We start from the raw sequence: 16498 nt of genomic DNA, 5'->3' as shown, positions 1-16498 counted from the left end.
CGTTTCTGGGAATCTGGAAATAATTGATACTGACCTATAATATACAACATTGTTATCCAGTGCAGAAGCTGCTCCAAAGTAGTAAGAATAAGTAGATATTCTCTAAAATGTTTAACTACTTGTGTTGTTATTAACTTTTCTGCAATGCACACTGGGAAAGGAAGTTTTCAGTTTTGTGGTGTTGTTGGTGTTGTGCTATGCTATTCTGGTTAAGTGATATTTTTCCCTAAAAGTTGAGCATGGCTTTTTTTTCTTTTTCCTATTGTTCTTTAACTTCTTGCACTTTTTTGTTTGTTTCAAGTGGCCTGAATTTGGCACCGGTTGCAAGGCTCCGAACTACTTGGGAAAAGCTTCCAAGCAAGTATGAAAAACTGTTCCAAGATCTACAGGACTTGTTTGATCCATCTAGGAACATGGCAAAATACCGTAATGTCCTTAACAGCCAAAATCTGCAGCCCCCTATTATTCCCCTGTTTCCCGTTATCAAAAAAGACCTTACATTCCTTCACGAAGGTAAAAACATAAGTGCTTCATCTCTTACCAGCTAAGAAAAACTCACTTTGGCACCCGGTCACTGGTGATGTTAATTATGGTTGATTTTAGGAAACGATTCCAAAGTGGAAGGCTTAGTCAACTTTGAGAAGCTGAGGATGATCGCCAAGGAAATTCGCCACGTTGGTCGCATGGCATCTGTCAACATGGATCCTGCTTTAATGTTTAGAACTAGGTAAGCTTGTTGTGGAAGGCAGAGCTGTTACCAGTTTGGAGGCTAAGAGGTGCTTTTCACTTGCCTCTCCGTGCACTTGGAGAGTAAAGGATATGTTTTTCTTCCTGTCAGCAGGTCCTTGGCAGTTGTTCAGCGAGTTCTGTATGAACAGGAAATATTACTGATTTTCAGGGCTGATGTCTAACGCTTCTGAGCCCCTTTGATGCAGTGGAGCAGTATGGAGGGGTTTTTTGTTGTTAACAATTAACCCAAACCGTGTATTGCATTCATCAAAGGAAGTTCTGAAATGGGAGAAATCGTTAAATTCTGTGATTCTGCACACAGACACACACACACATATGGATGTTTTTATTGTTTCTTAGCTGCTGGTTATTTTATTTCAAAAAAAAAGATTGCATCAGGTGAAGGGTGGGGGAGATGTGTTAGTTTGCTTGAAATGTCAATGTGTGAGACCTTTATCATTTTGATTTAATACATGGGATTGTATTTGAAACAGTGTAAGCTAGAGTCATTAAAAATGTGGAGTGAATGGTCTTTGCCTTTATGTTAAATCAGCTTATTGCATATTGTTTTTCTTAATTTGAACTTAGAAGAGTTTGTAATATCTGACTGTGTAGCTGAATCTTTTTAGTGTTTGTGGGCTTCTAGAAACTGCTTGTCCTTAGATCTGGTCTTTTTCTTTCTGAGCTTGTGATCTTTCTGTCTCTTCTTAAACCCATGCTTTACTCTTCCTGGCTCTCACTTGCAGGAAGAAGAAATGGAGGAGTTTGGGGTAAGTGGTAGACAATGCACACAGCCATTCATTCTTCCCTTGCCATTTGCATTACTTCCTACTTGCCATCCTTAATTTTCTGGTGCTTTGATACTTTCTTTTGTTAACCCTGTTTTGTTTTGTTTTAACTGACAATATGTTTTAGATCAGGAGTTCTTTTGAGGTTAATACACAAAAGCTGTAAAATACTCAAGTGATCATAAATAGCAGTGGTGTGTTATTCCCACCACCTCCAATATCTGTTGCCAAAAAAGTGACTTTAAGTAAAAGGGAAACTGTGAAGTGGGAAGTTAGCAACTGCTAAAAATTGGTGTTAACTTTCTTAAGGCTGATAAACAATTACCATGTTACTAAGTCAAATACAAACGTTATAACTCCAGAACCTGCTAAACTTTTTTCCCACTACAATTCAACCATAACTTTTATTCTTATCAATTCAGGAAAAATGCATAGCTTTTATGTTGACGTACATACATTAAAATCTGCATGACTTTTATGTCAGCATGAACAGGCAAATCATTTTTAAGAAAGAGCTCTTTTCGAGCTAGGAAGTTACAAGTGAGTTTTATTCCTTAAAGCTGTGTTATACATTCTGTATATGGTCAGACTGAAAGCTCCCAAGATACTTGTAAAAAATGCCTTCTGTTACATGTCTTGAAATATAAACTTCAGCTATAGTCTTCTGTCAGCATTGCCTTATTGCATGAGCTTTTCCTAATGCCCAGTCTTCTCAATAGCTGGCTTATGTGAGAGAGCTAGCTTGAATGCTTTTCTTGATGTGTGAAGTGATACTGCCTAGTTGGAGCAGAACAGGTTAAAATACTTATGTAATCAAAGTAGTGCCTGTAACCAAATAAAAAGATTTTCCTGATCCTCATCCTTCTATCTGTTATAGCTGTTTGACTTACTGGAATGAGGCATGTGAGCTTTGACCATAGACTGACATTCATGCAATCTTTTGCACGTTTCATGCTTGTTAAGCGATTCCGTGTCAAACTAACTCATCCTTTCCCCTTCTTATCCCCCTTCCTTCACTCCAGGTCTCTCAGCCAGGGCAGTACAAATGCAGCTGTGCTTGATGTCGCACAAGCGGGGGGTCATAAAAAGAGGGTCCGTCGCAGCTCCTTCCTTAATGCTAAAAAGCTCTATGAAGATGCTCAGATGGCACGGAAAGTGAAGCAGTATCTCTCAAACTTGGATCTGGAAATGGATGAAGAAAGCCTCCAGACTCTGTCTCTACAGTGTGAGCCAGCCACCAACACATGTGAGCGTTACCATTTGCTGTGGGTTGTAAGGAGGCTGTTAAATGTATTTCTTCCTAATGCAAGGAATTATTTGGAATGGCAACTAGAAAATGAGGCAGAAAATCATATAACTCATCTTGAGCAAGTACTGGGCATCTCTGAATCTTAAGGGAGTCATCTTAGAGGTTAACAGCATAGAAATTTATGTAGGCTTTTCGGATGGCGTAATGCTGAAGTGCACAAGAGTTCTTTTGATTTGTCTGTGTGAAGGATCCAGAGAGACCAAAAGATCCTCTACAGTTCTGATGCGCTCAGGGTGTTGGTATGAATAGGGCTAGTCGTCCCAGGCGACCTCATCTTGAGAGAGAAAAAGGAATTCCATCATGTCCAGGTATTTCAGAGGCACGGTGGGGAAAGCAGAACTGGAAATCTGTCACACTTTAATTAGAGAATGCTGTATCTTATGCTTTTCCCTTCCTTCAAGATGGCGAAAAATGCTAATTACGATATTAGGGTTGTATTGTATCAATTACATCTGCCCTAAACCAACTGTAGTCCTTATCATAGCTCAGTGTACTTCTGGTCACGTTTTAAGAACTATAACAATAGTCAATTGATGAGAGTTTTATTTTGAGAAAGAGAAAAGGTTCTTTGGTGATCTACAGATTTTAAATGAAATTAAATCTCCTTTTCCTCCTGTTTAGCTCTAGATGTGTCCTCTTGCATTTGTAGTTTCAGTATTTCATCACTTTTTAAACTTTGAATTGGAGGGCTTGGCACTTCTCAGCTTAGAACTCCTACTGTATTTGTGGTTGATAGTCAATCTTTGCTTTCTCCCATTTCTTGCAAAGTGCCAAAGAATACAGGAGACAAGCGATCTGGGAAATCCGAAACGTCACCAGTGGCTCCCCGGGCAGGAATTCAGCAGAAAGTGCAGCAGCAGCAGCAGCAACACAAAGCAAACCAAGCTCTGCAGGTCCCTGCTGTATCTCTTTATCCCTCTCGCAAGAAAGTGCCCGTCAAAGACCTCCCACCATTTGGTAAGTCAAACAAAGAAGCATTCAGTGGAGTACTCTGAGGTTTCTTTGCTCGTGTCAGGGAAGTACTTTAATCAAATAAGATGGAGACTTTAATTTATGGTAGCATTATAGGAAAATTATGCAGTTTCATGCAGCATATGTGTAAAAGTATCTTCTCTAGAAATGGGAAGAAAGAAATCTGCCAGGAAAGCATCCTTGTCAATTTAATCAGTGTAATTATTTACCTCTTAATAACAGGTGGAAATAATGAATTTTTCTGGCTATCTGCACTAACACCTTGGCTTTTCCAAGTGGATTAACAAACATCAGGTTTTTCAGTGACCTGAAGTGCCTCAGAAGTTCTGATGGCTTTTCTACTTTGTTTTTTGTTTGTTTTGTTTTGTTCTCTCTTTAAAGTTGAACATATCATAAGAAATTCAGTTGTGCCAGACTAATTACAAAAGTGGTGTGCTCATCATTACAAACGTGGGCCTACGTTCCAATTAGAGAGTTGGGTCCCTGGATTTGGATCCCTAGTGCTTTGTACTATTAAGCTGGTGCTGCTGCCTGCGTGTCAAGCTGAAAGATTAAGGGGTATTGGAATTACTTCCAATTTGTCTTCCAAATCTATGTTCCTATATATGTAGGTAAAGTGAACTTTTAAGATCTGCTTAAGAGCTGAAGTCATCTCTCGCTTTTTATTAGTTTATTTGTGCACAGCTTAGACTGCTAGAGAAGAATTAAAAGCAGCAAAATGGGCAAGAAACAACTCAGTCTTCATCTCCCTCTTAATTTTACCATTAAATTTTAATATTAAAAGCATTTTGAAGCTACATAGATGGTATTTTTCCTCATGGTGGGAAAGTTTCTGAAAAGTTGACTGGGTTATGTTGATGAAGGAGCTGTGAATTATTGATAGCAGCGTTGTGATCCAGCAGATCAAAGGAAGAGTCTGTAGAAGGTTTGAAAATGTCCTCTACCACAAAACAGAAATTTACAAAACTGCCAGAGAAGCTCCGTTTTTGCTTTTAAGTGTATGCCAGGATGTGTTTTTTGAGGGGAGGAGAGGGTGGAAAAAGACAAAGATAAATGTTGCCTCAGAAAAGCAATTTTTTGTGCCCTAGATCTTTACATCATACATCATCTTAAAGATGTTGTTATTCTTTGGTTTCCCAAAATAAACCGGCGCAGAAATAATTCTCTAAAGGGAGAAAGGCAACTGCAGGATGGCCTTATTTTGTAAGCCAATCTTCTTAATCTGTCTAGCTTCCTTGGCCCTTCTGGACTGCTCTGTGTCTGGAAAAGAAACAGAGCTGTTTCACTTCTCACAATGTAAACCTTAACTGAGCATTGAGCATTGTGTGTTCTCATCATTTCAGTTCTTTTGCCAGAGACCACAGCTGTGCTTATTCCTGATTTGTATGTTGTGCAGGCAGTACTGCAAAGCACCACCTCTGGATTAGATTTTCTGCAGCAAAATATTTATTTTCGGTGGCAAAAATGAAAGACTGGTTTAACTGAGTTACAGAAATGCAGCACTGTGTTTCAAACAGTAGGATTACAGAATCACCCGGGTTGGAAGGGACCTCAAGGATCATGTAGTTCCAACCCCCCTGCCCAGCAGGGCCACCAAACATACACATTCAGATCAGGCTGCCCAGGACCCCGTCCAACCTGGCCTTGAACACGTCCAAGGACGGGGCATCCACAACCTCCCTGGGCAGCCCGTTCCAGGGCCTAACTGCTCTCCTTGTAAAGAACTTCCCCCTAACATCCAACCTAAATCTTCCCTCCTTCAACTTGGATCCATAAAATTTTACTTCATTTAAGCCACTGTTAGAAACTCGCAAATTAAAGAGAAAAGTGTTTTTTCTTAGATGATGTTCCCTCCATAAATGCACTGTGAAATAGGAAGATGTATTTATATTAAACTTTACATCTGCCTGCGTTCATTCTTACTTAAAGGCATTAACTCCCCACAAGCTTTAAAGAAAATTCTTTCATTGTCTGAAGAAGGAAGCCTGGACCGCCACAAGAAACAATCTGAAGACGCAGTATCAAGTGCATCTTCACATCTGTCTTCTCCTCCCACCTCACCACAGAGTTCTCCCAGGAAAGGTACGAGATGCAGAACATTTCTCCCTCTGTTTCCTGAAGGTCGTAGGCTTTGGAAGTTTCTGAAAGAAAATCTGTACATTCAGAATAAATTACTGCTCCTGTTTCAGGCACCTATGGTCAGCAAGAGAGCAGGAGGTGGTGCTCAAGTGGGACAGCTGAAGGCCCTGCTTGATAGTAGTAGGCAAGGAAGCCTGAACTGGTACGGGTTGTGATGCATTAGGTCACTCTCATTACAGCTGCTTCTGACAAAAATATTCCCATCAGAGCATCTTCTGCCAGTGGCAGTACGTGCAGATTGCTGTACAAGATTTTAAACTTCATTAAGCTCATTAACCTATTAAAGGAATTATTTGCTCTGTCACCCGGCTGGGTGGGAAATGACCTATGTATGGCAGGCAAGCTTAAGATAGTTGGGATACAAATCAGTAACGATCATTTTAATAGAAGCATAATTAATTACTCAAACACGGATATTTGAGGAATGGAATTGCACATTGGAACTTTCTTGGAGGTGTTAATTTTTAAAAGATTTTGGTTACATTTAAAATGAATTTAAAATGCATATATTGAGATTGAGTTCCTGTAATAAAATGCCAAAGCAATGCGTGTGTTGGAGGCTTTGCTGTAGAAGTAACTTTCCCCAAATTGGATGGAGATCATAAGGTTTTGAAACAGGCAGGTATCAATTTTCCTACTTTGTCATCAAGTGGATAGCTAAACCCTTTCCTTAACCTGGTGGGTGGCAGTACTCTGTAACCGAGACCCTGTGGCTCCAAACTAATGGATCCATCCAGATCCTCCTCTCTTTTTGGAATTGAGAGCAGTAGCAAGAATATCAATTTGCTATAGAGCTCTGGGATAGATGGAGTTAATGGAAACCAAAGGGAGAAAAATAAGTCCAACTGGGTAAGCTGGGATCTGAAAAGAGGAGAGAGAAATATAGCATAAAAGTATAAAAGCCTATCCAAAATCTCTATTGAAGTGATGTATATTGAGATTGAGGAGAATGCTATGTGAAGAAGACTTAGGTTATCATCTTGGGCCTTGTAAGATCTCAGCCCAATTTTTCCCAAATGCTGTAGTAGCAAAAAGTGAATTTAGGTAATTTTGGTCAGAGCTGCCATTAAAAGGTATTTTACTGTTTGAAAAGCAAATCATAAAGATGCTTTTAAATTTTAAAATTCAAGATCTTGGTGGTGACACTAAGCTAATGATAGGTACTTTCAGAAAGTCTGAGAGTGTTCATTCCACATTCTCAGCAAGTGTGAATGGAGACAGATCATTCAAGTCATCTTGACACTTAATATAGATAGAAAGCAAAACAATTGTAGGTGTGTGTTGTTTAATGACCTTCAACCTAGCTTGTAAGAGCATTTTGTCAGTGTTGAAATAAAAGCTGAATTTACCTATGTGACTTGTTTGCAGGTCTGGCAGTGTCAGTGCTACCTCCAAATGATGGTGTAATTCTCATAGTTCAAAAATACTGTCCTTTGAATTTTAATTAGTTAGCCAAGTACCACAAAGAAGGCTTGAAAACCTTGATTATTTTTTTTAAATTTAATTAAAAAGCATTATAGGCCTTTTATTCACCAAGATATGTAATAAACAGTGAGTCCAAACATATGTGCTTCACGTGGCACATGTTGTTCGCCTCTGAAGGGTTGTGTTGGGGAGCACAAAAACTGCATGAGAGAGTCTGATGGATTACTTTTGAGCATTAATCTTGTCTAGTGTACCTGTTCTGTTCCAAACCTGGTGGCAGTGTTTATGTATAGGCTGTTGTTTGTTGTTTTTTTTCCCATGAAAAGTGAGATTTCATGATGTAGGAACACAAATACAATGCATTTGAAAATAATCTCGGGGAGGAAGGGAGAAGGGAAGGAAGGTGAGTGGCTGGTTTCTAAATGAGTGTTTCACATTCCCTACAATCTTAAACTGCTTTTTTTCCTTCTCAGTGCTTTTTCTGTGTGTAAAACATATCATACTTTTGATTTACTACAGTTGCAGCAGTTGAACTTGCCAGCTGAGTGGGCCTGTAAGAGACTGATTGAAGTGATGTTTCCCTTTGCAGGTTACACTTTGGCTCCCAGTGGCACAGTGGATAACTTTTCAGACTCTGGTCACAGCGAAATTTCTTCCAGGTCTAGTATTGTCAGCAATTCTTCTTTTGACTCTATGCCAGCGTCCCTGCATGATGAGAGGAGACAGAGGCATTCTGTCAGCATTGTGGAGACTAACCTTGGCGTGGGAAGAATTGATAGAAGGATCGTGATTGAGCCAGATCAATACAGCTTAGGGTAGGAATTTTATTCTCACTTAAATTATACTTTCATACAGTGTGTGGCATGTATATTTGTTTATATAACTTTCCTTGGATCTCTCTCAAATTCTCCTTTTCTCCTCTGCCCTTAAATTCCACTATTTCGCTACTGAATTTTGTGATCGTCTTCTGTTTCTGTTTTCTTTTGCCCTCACACATGTTTTTTAGGTCTATGGCAGTAAGACCTTTCTTCCAGTAGACTTATCTGAGCACTTAGTGTTTCTGTAGACTCCCCTCTGTAGCAGATGAGTATTCTGACAATTTTTAAGATGGGGAATTAACTGAGTTAGATGACAAATTATTGATGCAGTTATTTGGGAATGGCACTGTGAGCAGAAATAGCTAGTAATTTTCCAGTCTGTTTTTACAGAAAAGTGCAATTTTATCTGAGAAATATTTTACCCCAAATCTCTCTCCTAGTCAACAATAATTGGAAGCTAAAATTCGTGGTTGGCTGTTGGCTCTCTAAGTAATTTTCTAGGTAATTAACTTCTCTAAAGGTGGGTAAGCTAGTGCTGCAAGGAGTTCTCTGAATCTCTGTCAGTGAGCCTGAGACCCAGTTGCTTTTCTGAGCTATTATTTGGAAACTTTAGTTCTCTGGTTTTGAGTCCTGTAGGGTCTGTGGATGACAGACCTGTTCCGAAAGTGGTGTGCTTCAGCTCTGGGAATCCCAGGCTGTGCAAGCTCTTTGATAGGATGTATAAAATCAGATGAGGGTCCCAATCTGCATAGCAAGCTGCCCTCAAACCACAACTCACAGCAGTCCTGATAGTTGCTAAACCAAGCTGACACTTGGTCAGTTTTCCCTGCTGCTATGTAAGTGATACAGACTCGATCAGCCACTGGAAGGCTACAGAGAATGTACTTGCTCTATTAAGGAGTATGTTTCTCCAGAAGTAACTTTGCAGTCAATTTCCTTTGCAAGAACTACTGGTAAGTTGTCATTCAGTGTTGTGAATGAGCAGAAGCCTTAAAGCTGAGCTTCAGTCACTTCCTGGTAAACCTCAGTTTCTAACTTTGGGTTATTTGCACTGCTTGTCTGGAAAAGCGGTAGGGAGCTGTCTCGCAGTCTGCTCCCTGTTGTTCTGTGTATCTCAGTGGTGTTTGCCTGTCCTAAAGGACTGCTGCAAAGTGAAGATTTTACATTCTGAGGTGACTCCACTAGAGTGTTAGTTTCATCAAGAGAGCTGCCCAGTGATTATTCCTATTGGCTCTGTTAAGGATGAGCTTAAAAGGAAAGTGTTCTGTGCTCAAAATCAGATTAGTCTTTTGAGCAAGTACAGCGTAAGTTGATTCAAAACTTTCAGTGTGCTCATTTTTTTGATTGCTTAGTTCTTTGTGTGCTTTGTAAGGGACCTCTGCTTTCAACGCTGGATGTTTTTTTCCCCCTCTTCAATGTGCATCTAGATCTTATGCACCGCTGTCAGAGAACAGAGGCCTGTATGCTGGAGCTACTGTTCTGTCTTCTCCCAGCACGGAAGAACTGTCACAGGATCAGGGGGACAGAGCTTCACTCGATGCAGCTGACAGTGGCCGCGGTAGCTGGACTTCTTGCTCAAGTGGTTCCCATGACAACATACAGACAATACAGCACCAGAGAAGCTGGGAGACGCTGCCTTTTGGACACATTCATTTTGATAACTCGGGCGATGGGGCAGGACTGTGGGCCTCAGGCAGTCACGTGGACCAGCTGATGTTCTCCGATCATGGCACAAAGTACGGCCGGCAAAGTCAAGGCAGGGAGGGCCTCGAGCAAGCGCAGTCCAGAGCAAGCTGGGCATCCTCAACGGGCTACTGGGGAGAGGACTCAGAAGGTGACACAGGTACCATAAAGCGAAGGGGTGGGAAGGATGTTTCTATTGAAGCTGAAACCAGCTGCGTGGCATCCATACCAGCAGAGGAGGCAAAGCCAGCTCCCGTGCCTGCTCACATACCAGTAACGTCAAGTACTACAAAGGGGCTTATTGGTGAGTTCAATTTCAATTCACTTACCTACAGTGTGTAGCGTTGCTCTAAACCTATTTTTCTTTTGTCTGGTTTGATTTGAAAGCACAATGGAACATTTTGTAGTCTCTCAGTTTTTGCCCTCTAACTCGGTTTTTGCTGCTAGAGAAATTACCGCTTACAGCTGCTTCTCAGTTCAGGCAGCTCTTTCGTGTTTCGAGACACTCTGCCATACATCATTAAAAAAAAGACAAAACTAGTTCAACTGCTGGACATTGTTTTGAGTTGTTGTGTATAGGTGTCAGTTCTGAAATGTGCATTCTCTTCACAGTAAGGCTCTGCATTCTATATTTAGGTATCTTTATAAATGTGGCCTGATTTATTTTTTTTTTAGAAGCGTTTTCCTTCCTGCAGTTGTGTAACCAGTCTGGTGATTCCTTATGATTCCTTACTTCTGAATGTTCCTTCCTTGTAACAATGGGGTCACTTTGTGTTTAGACACCAGCTGAGGCATTTCTTTAGATTACTCAAATTGAAGAAATTCCTTAAGAAATTAGTGCTGTATTACATTTATAATCATCCAGTGAGGTAATAATGTATAAATTAACATAAAGGTAGCTTTGGCAGTGTTTTAACACTTCTCATATTTTTCCTTCTACACATCCCAGATGTCGTAGGGCCACCCAAGACCCCTCCACATTTTTTTGCATCTTTCACTTCCCTTTGCTGGGAGTGCCTTTCCTCAGGTTATTACGAAGAGCCATCTGAAAGCCATTTTGCTTTGACACAGCTGAAAAAGCCTGCCACACTGAAGTCATGCTGAGACCGTTGTGATAAGCTGCTTTTCCATTTTCTGCCCAAGTATTTTGCTTAGCCATGGCCTGTTGCTGCAAAGCTTGGGTGCAGCTCTGGATCCTTGAACTGTGAAAAGGAGGGAGCTGCTCAGTTCAGGACTCGAGGTTCTGATTTGTGCCAGTCTCTAATTTTACTCTTTGATGCATTTGGTTTCACCAACAGATGTGCTTCCAGACTTGCCTCTCATGGCTGAGCTTGCCACTACACTTATATACATTTATAGACCTTGGAGAATGTGAAAAAGATCCAAAAATTGCAGCTGTGTAACTTCCATGCATTCAGTGCTAATACCTGTGCTTGCAAATGCAGCTCTGGGTATCATTGATCTCTTGCAGTGGAATTTTTCTACAGAACTTATTCTATGTCAAAATTACTTAAAATCAAAATTTCTGAAATCTTTGAACAAAAATTCTCAAAGTTTCTTCATGTTGCTTTGTTCAGTTGCATGTATTTGTGCAAGAAAAGCGTTTGGATTCCATGTGAGATGATTTGGTTTGCTAATAGTAAAAGCAAAAACCCACCAGCCCAGTAAAGCCAGTTGTGAGCTGGTACTGCCCTTTCAGTCAATTTCATACTGCATAATGCGGGCTGATACTGTCCTCATCACTTGTGCAAGAATATACAGGGTATGACAAGACTGGAAGAGTAAATTTGCTGTGCCAGGCTTTTTTTACCTGCCGTGTTTGCCTTTGTACTGTGACTAGGCACATAAAAGGGTTAGACTCACAAAAACTGTTCAAGATCGAAGTCCTAATTAACATCTTTAAATATGAAATTCCACAATACAGAATCATGAAATCAGTGCCCATCTGGTCTGTTCCTGAAGTTGTTTAAAACTCTTCATCGTTCTTTCTTCCCTCTCTCTGCGAGGGTACACTGGATATGGCCAGAGTTAACTCTTGTTCAGGTAAACAGCTCAACATCAATGAGATCCATGAAGTATGTGGGCTTTCCATCTCCTGTACAAAATCTTATTCAACTAGTGTTCTTGCAGGAATGATTTCAAGACTTAATTTTGCAGAAATTAAAACCACAAGAGCAGTGGTCGGTGATGCATGCAAAAAGCAGGAGAATGAGGTCTCTTACCTCTGTAGCTTTGCCTTAGTTAGTAAGGTTTGTAGAAAGAAATCCGGTCCTTTTATTTTTTCTTCTTTTCTTTCATTTTTTTTCTTTCCTTTTTTCCTTTGCCAGCAAGCTGCTAAGAATGAAAGAGATGAGCTTTTAAGGACTAAGTCCATCTTCAAGATTAAGATAGACATGCTTTTGGGGAGATGCTGATATTCATGATGGCTGTCGCTTTTGTGGACTCTTGTGTCTTCCACATCGCTGGTCTCTGACCAATGAATGTTTCATTCTGTGTAATTGATGGAGCAGCTTCAGCTGCTAAGTTAGAGCAAACTCCTCATGTGATTTGGTGAATGTCTTTTCATTAATACTTCATTACTGGAAGAATAATGGGATCGTGCATATGTTATATATTTTTGGTTTTCTCATATGGTTTATTTTTCAGTATCTCATTATGTACTATGTAGTGTTTAACTTTCAGCCTTCTTCAGGATTTTTCCTCCCAGGTTCATGAGTTGATCAGTGTTGGACTCTCACTGTTTAATTCGAGCAGTTTTCGTCTTACCACTTCATAATGATCTGTTTTTCTTGCAGCACGAAAAGAAGGTCGGTATCGGGAACCACCTCCAACTCCTCCTGGTTATGTCGGAATACCCATTGCTGAGTTTGCAGAAGGTGTTTCCCATCCAACTAGAAAGCCTCCGGATTACAACGTAGCACTTCAGAGGTCTAGAATGGTGGCACGGACGTGTGAGACCCATGGGACGTCAGCTCAGCAGCAGCAGTCACATGGCCATTCAACTAGCAGGCCTGTGAGCAAACCTCAGTGGCACAAACCAAACGAGTCAGATCCACGTCTTACTCACTATCAGTCTCAAGGGTTTCCCACAGAGGAAGATGGTAAATTTCTAATTGTTAAATTTTAAGTGTGCTGCGTGCCAGTGTGTTCATTGTTTTCACAGTCGCAGGGTAGATTATGCAAGTGATTACTGCAGTAGAAATTCTTGCTATAATTTGATTTTCCATCTTTCAAACCTTGCCATCTGTTTAGTTTTTTGAAGGGGAAGGATTCAGTTCACTCAAAACATCATTTAAAATCTGGAATGTGCCTTGAATCTTAGACAACCAAGCAGTTGCCTTAGGCAGCTTCTTTTGAGGTGCCTACGTTCCAGGTAAAAAGAGCTGGCAGCCCTGAAAATATCCAGTGTTTGGCACTAGCTCACAATATATATCTCAGTCTACAAATGCCTACCCAGAGAGCATCGTTGGTGGGGTTCAGATGGGTAATCACTCAGTGATGTAGCTGAAACTCTGACATTGTGGAGTTTCCCATTGCTGGGTCTTCCATACCAACTGCTTCACATGATTTTGCTATCTTGCTTTGCCAGTCTTTATGCTTTAGCTCAGCTATTGCAATATAAAGACCATGTGCACGTGGTCTTTCTGTTATTCTGTGGAGTGTAAGTGTGGCTGGATTGCATCTTCAGAGCTAGATGCTTGCAGCCTAAGCAGGGTAATGCTCAAGTCATGCATCTGAATCTTTGATGCTTTGTCATGTCTAATGGTAGAAAGGCTGTCTCCTTCCCTCCCTAACTGCTTAGTTACTAAAGCTCTGTGTGCATGAACTCTGCAGTCAAACATGACAAAAAAGATGAGATCCCTTTAATAGAATTACCTCAAACTTTCAGAACTGCTGTGGCAGTTTGAGAATTTTGTGTTTTACCAGTGACAATGGAAGCCACGGTCATTTTTATGCAACCTTAATTCAAAAATTAAGGCAAAATTCAAAATTTCCACTAGGAAATGGTGACTTCTATCAGATACATTCAAGGAAAAACGTAATAAATGCTTTATGAAGCTGTTAGATATTTAGGAGTAGCTGTCACATTCTTGACCTGAGAATACTGCACCTAGATCAGAATAGCAATTGTCTTATTTTCTTTGAGAATAAAATTTCAGAGAAGTGCTTCTCATGAGACCTGAAATGTAGAGATATTCAGATAGTCTTTTTTTTTTCTTTCCTTTTTTCTTTTTTTAATGTACCTGATAGGGACAGAAAGCATGTGAACACAGTACAGGTTGTTTCATTTAGTCGCAGTCTTTGTCTACGTGAACTAAATGATGTTTTCCCCTGTCTTATTGTGTTTGCAGAAGATGAACAAGTCTCTGCTGTTTAAGACTTGGGGCTTTTCTGGATCCAGAGTGAACCACCTTAAAGGAGAGCACAAGAAGACGTCCCTAGAATAGGAGCCTTGGAACTATAGTTAAAGGATGGTGGACCTGTTTGCCTCCTTCCCTGCCTTAAAGCAGCATGGGGCTTCTTCCTCCACCCCCACCCCCTCAAACCCCCCTTCTGTCCCCTCTCCCCTTTGCATGTGAAATACTGTGAAGAAATCGCCCTGGCACTTTTCAAACTGTGTTGCTTGAAATGCACAGTGCAGCAATCTCCAAGCTACCACTGTCGCTGTCTGCCACATCACACAGTATCATTCCAAATTCCAAGATCATCACAGCAAGATGATAATTCTGGCTGCACTTCCCAATGCCTGGAAGGGTTTTTTAATCTTCCTTTTCAATTTTAATCGTGATCCTAGCACTTAGTCTCATTGGGATAATGAGATAAGCTAGTTGTCAATTTACGTTTGGCCTTTAACCTACCAAGAGTGGAATGCATTGAAATCCTTCAAGGAGGCAGTGCTTATTTGCTTGTTTACAATGCCTTTGTTACAGTTTTGTACGTTCCGAGATCAAATCCTGCATCTGCCTAGTAATTACAGTATTATTTCCTACCTGTAAGTAGGGTTGCCAGCCTCAGCTCCCAGATAGCATCGACCTGCCGCGTGGCTGAGCAGGGCAGAAGGGAAGGCAGAGGTTCCCAACCATCCAGCTTCTCTCTTAGTGCATCCCCCACCCTGGAAGCTTCCAGACTCGTGCCCGTTAGCGGGGATGGCGTTGGGTCTAGGATCAGTGCAGAGCCGTGCGCCTACAGCTCTCCAACGAAGGAACGGCGGACACCATGCCTCGTACCTGTGCCTTGTGGGATACAGGACGGCGTGCTCAAAACAGAGTATCCCATTCTAACGAGACAGATGGCAACCTCACCTTTAAGTTATATATGATTTCTGGTTTTGTTTTGTTTTGTTTTTTTTTTTACTCCGTAGTAGGTATGTTACGAGAAAAATTAACTGGATAACGTTGCAGTGAAGGCAAGCTGGGATGTCACAGCTCCTGACAGCTGTTAATATTGATTTAATAGCCTCCATCTATTGACTTGGCATTAGGGGGATAAACAAGCCTTTAAGTAAAGAAGAATAACCTTTTTAGATACGCCAGCCTTTGCAATGCAGAAATAGTCACAACTGTTAATGGCTTTGTGGAACACTGCATGTGTAGAGAAGGCCAATGTGTAGCAACCACCTGCTCACAGCTGCTATTAACCTATAACGACTGAAATGACCCTCCCCTCTATTTTTGTGTTGTTTTTGCACAGACTCCGGAGAAGTGAAGGCTGCCAATCCGAGTAGTACTCAAATGTGAGGAACTGCTGGTCTTGGATATTTTTTTTTTTTCCATTGAACTCAGCTGATCATATTGATCAGTAGATAAACGTAAATAACTTCAACTTTTAAAGATCAAAATGCAGTGTTTTTTCACTGTATCAGGCAAATGTCAGTGCTTTATTTAATTCTCTCTCCTGTAATCATAGCTTTTGTCTATTTGCTTATATATCACGTTGTCAATTATGCATTTGTAATTTTACATGCAATATGCATTATTTGCCAGTTTTATTCTCAAGGCTATGGACCTCATGTGCATATAGAAATACAAAATCCTAGCTCTATCACAAGTTGCACAAATGTTATATAAGCATAAAGTAATTGTAGACCATAGGACTGCTAATCTCAGTTCGCTCTGTGATGTCAAGTGCAGAATGTACAATTAACTGGTGATTTCCTCATACTTTTGATACTACTTGTACCTGTATGTCTTTTAGAAAGACATTGGTGGAGTCTGTATCCCTTTTGTATTTTTAATACAATAATTGTACATATTGGTTATATTTTTGTTGAAAATGGTAGAAATGTACTATGTTTATGCTTCTACATCCAGTTTGTACGAAGCTGGAAAATAAATAAATATAACATTAATGATGTCCATATTGATTCTTATGCATTTTACATTGTTCCACATACTTGAACAAATTTATGAAAAAAATTTACTTCTCTGTGTATTAATATTAAAGGGACATTGCCAAGTGACGTTGGGCAAACCATCAGCGTGGAGTTTTTCTTGATACACACTTGTGCCACTGTTAATTAAGAGGAAGTTTGTGTGCGTCCTGCTGAATGAGCGACTGTTGTGTATCCCCAGCAGAAAGAGTTTGGGAGCCAGAGAGAGGAGTTCCTATAGGAAAGCTTTTACGTATGTGTAGCA

General features: G+C 40.5%; 1 protein-coding gene across 7 annotated transcripts in view; it reads left to right on the top strand.

Annotated features, from left to right (window-relative positions):
- Positions 1-16219, top strand: part of RAPGEF2 (Rap guanine nucleotide exchange factor 2) — a 171397-nt gene extending 155178 nt beyond the window's left edge. For 4 of the 7 annotated variants that reach the window (XM_052690321.1, XM_052690326.1, XM_052690322.1 and 1 more), the window contains 10 exons: positions 302-513; positions 604-727; positions 1476-1499; positions 2540-2763; positions 3595-3783; positions 5728-5880; positions 7952-8177; positions 9608-10167; positions 12659-12964; positions 14216-16219. In XM_052690321.1, coding sequence (XP_052546281.1) covers positions 302-513; positions 604-727; positions 1476-1499; positions 2540-2763; positions 3595-3783; positions 5728-5880; positions 7952-8177; positions 9608-10167; positions 12659-12964; positions 14216-14241 — 2044 coding nt within the window. In that variant the 3' untranslated portion in view covers positions 14242-16219. The remainder of the gene's footprint in view (positions 1-301; positions 514-603; positions 728-1475; positions 1500-2539; positions 2764-3594; positions 3784-5727; positions 5881-7951; positions 8178-9607; positions 10168-12658; positions 12965-14215) is intronic. The other 3 variants (XM_052690323.1, XM_052690327.1, XM_052690324.1) reach the window with 2 other exon arrangements.
- The last annotated feature ends 279 nt before the right edge of the window (positions 16220-16498 follow it).

Source organism: Tympanuchus pallidicinctus, unplaced genomic scaffold (genome assembly GCF_026119805.1).
Source record: "Tympanuchus pallidicinctus isolate F22 unplaced genomic scaffold, pur_lepc_1.0 scaffold26, whole genome shotgun sequence".
Lineage (NCBI taxonomy): Eukaryota > Metazoa > Chordata > Aves > Galliformes > Phasianidae > Tympanuchus > Tympanuchus pallidicinctus.
Note: the sequence above shows the minus strand (reverse complement) of the source record. Positions and strands in the feature narration are given on the sequence as shown.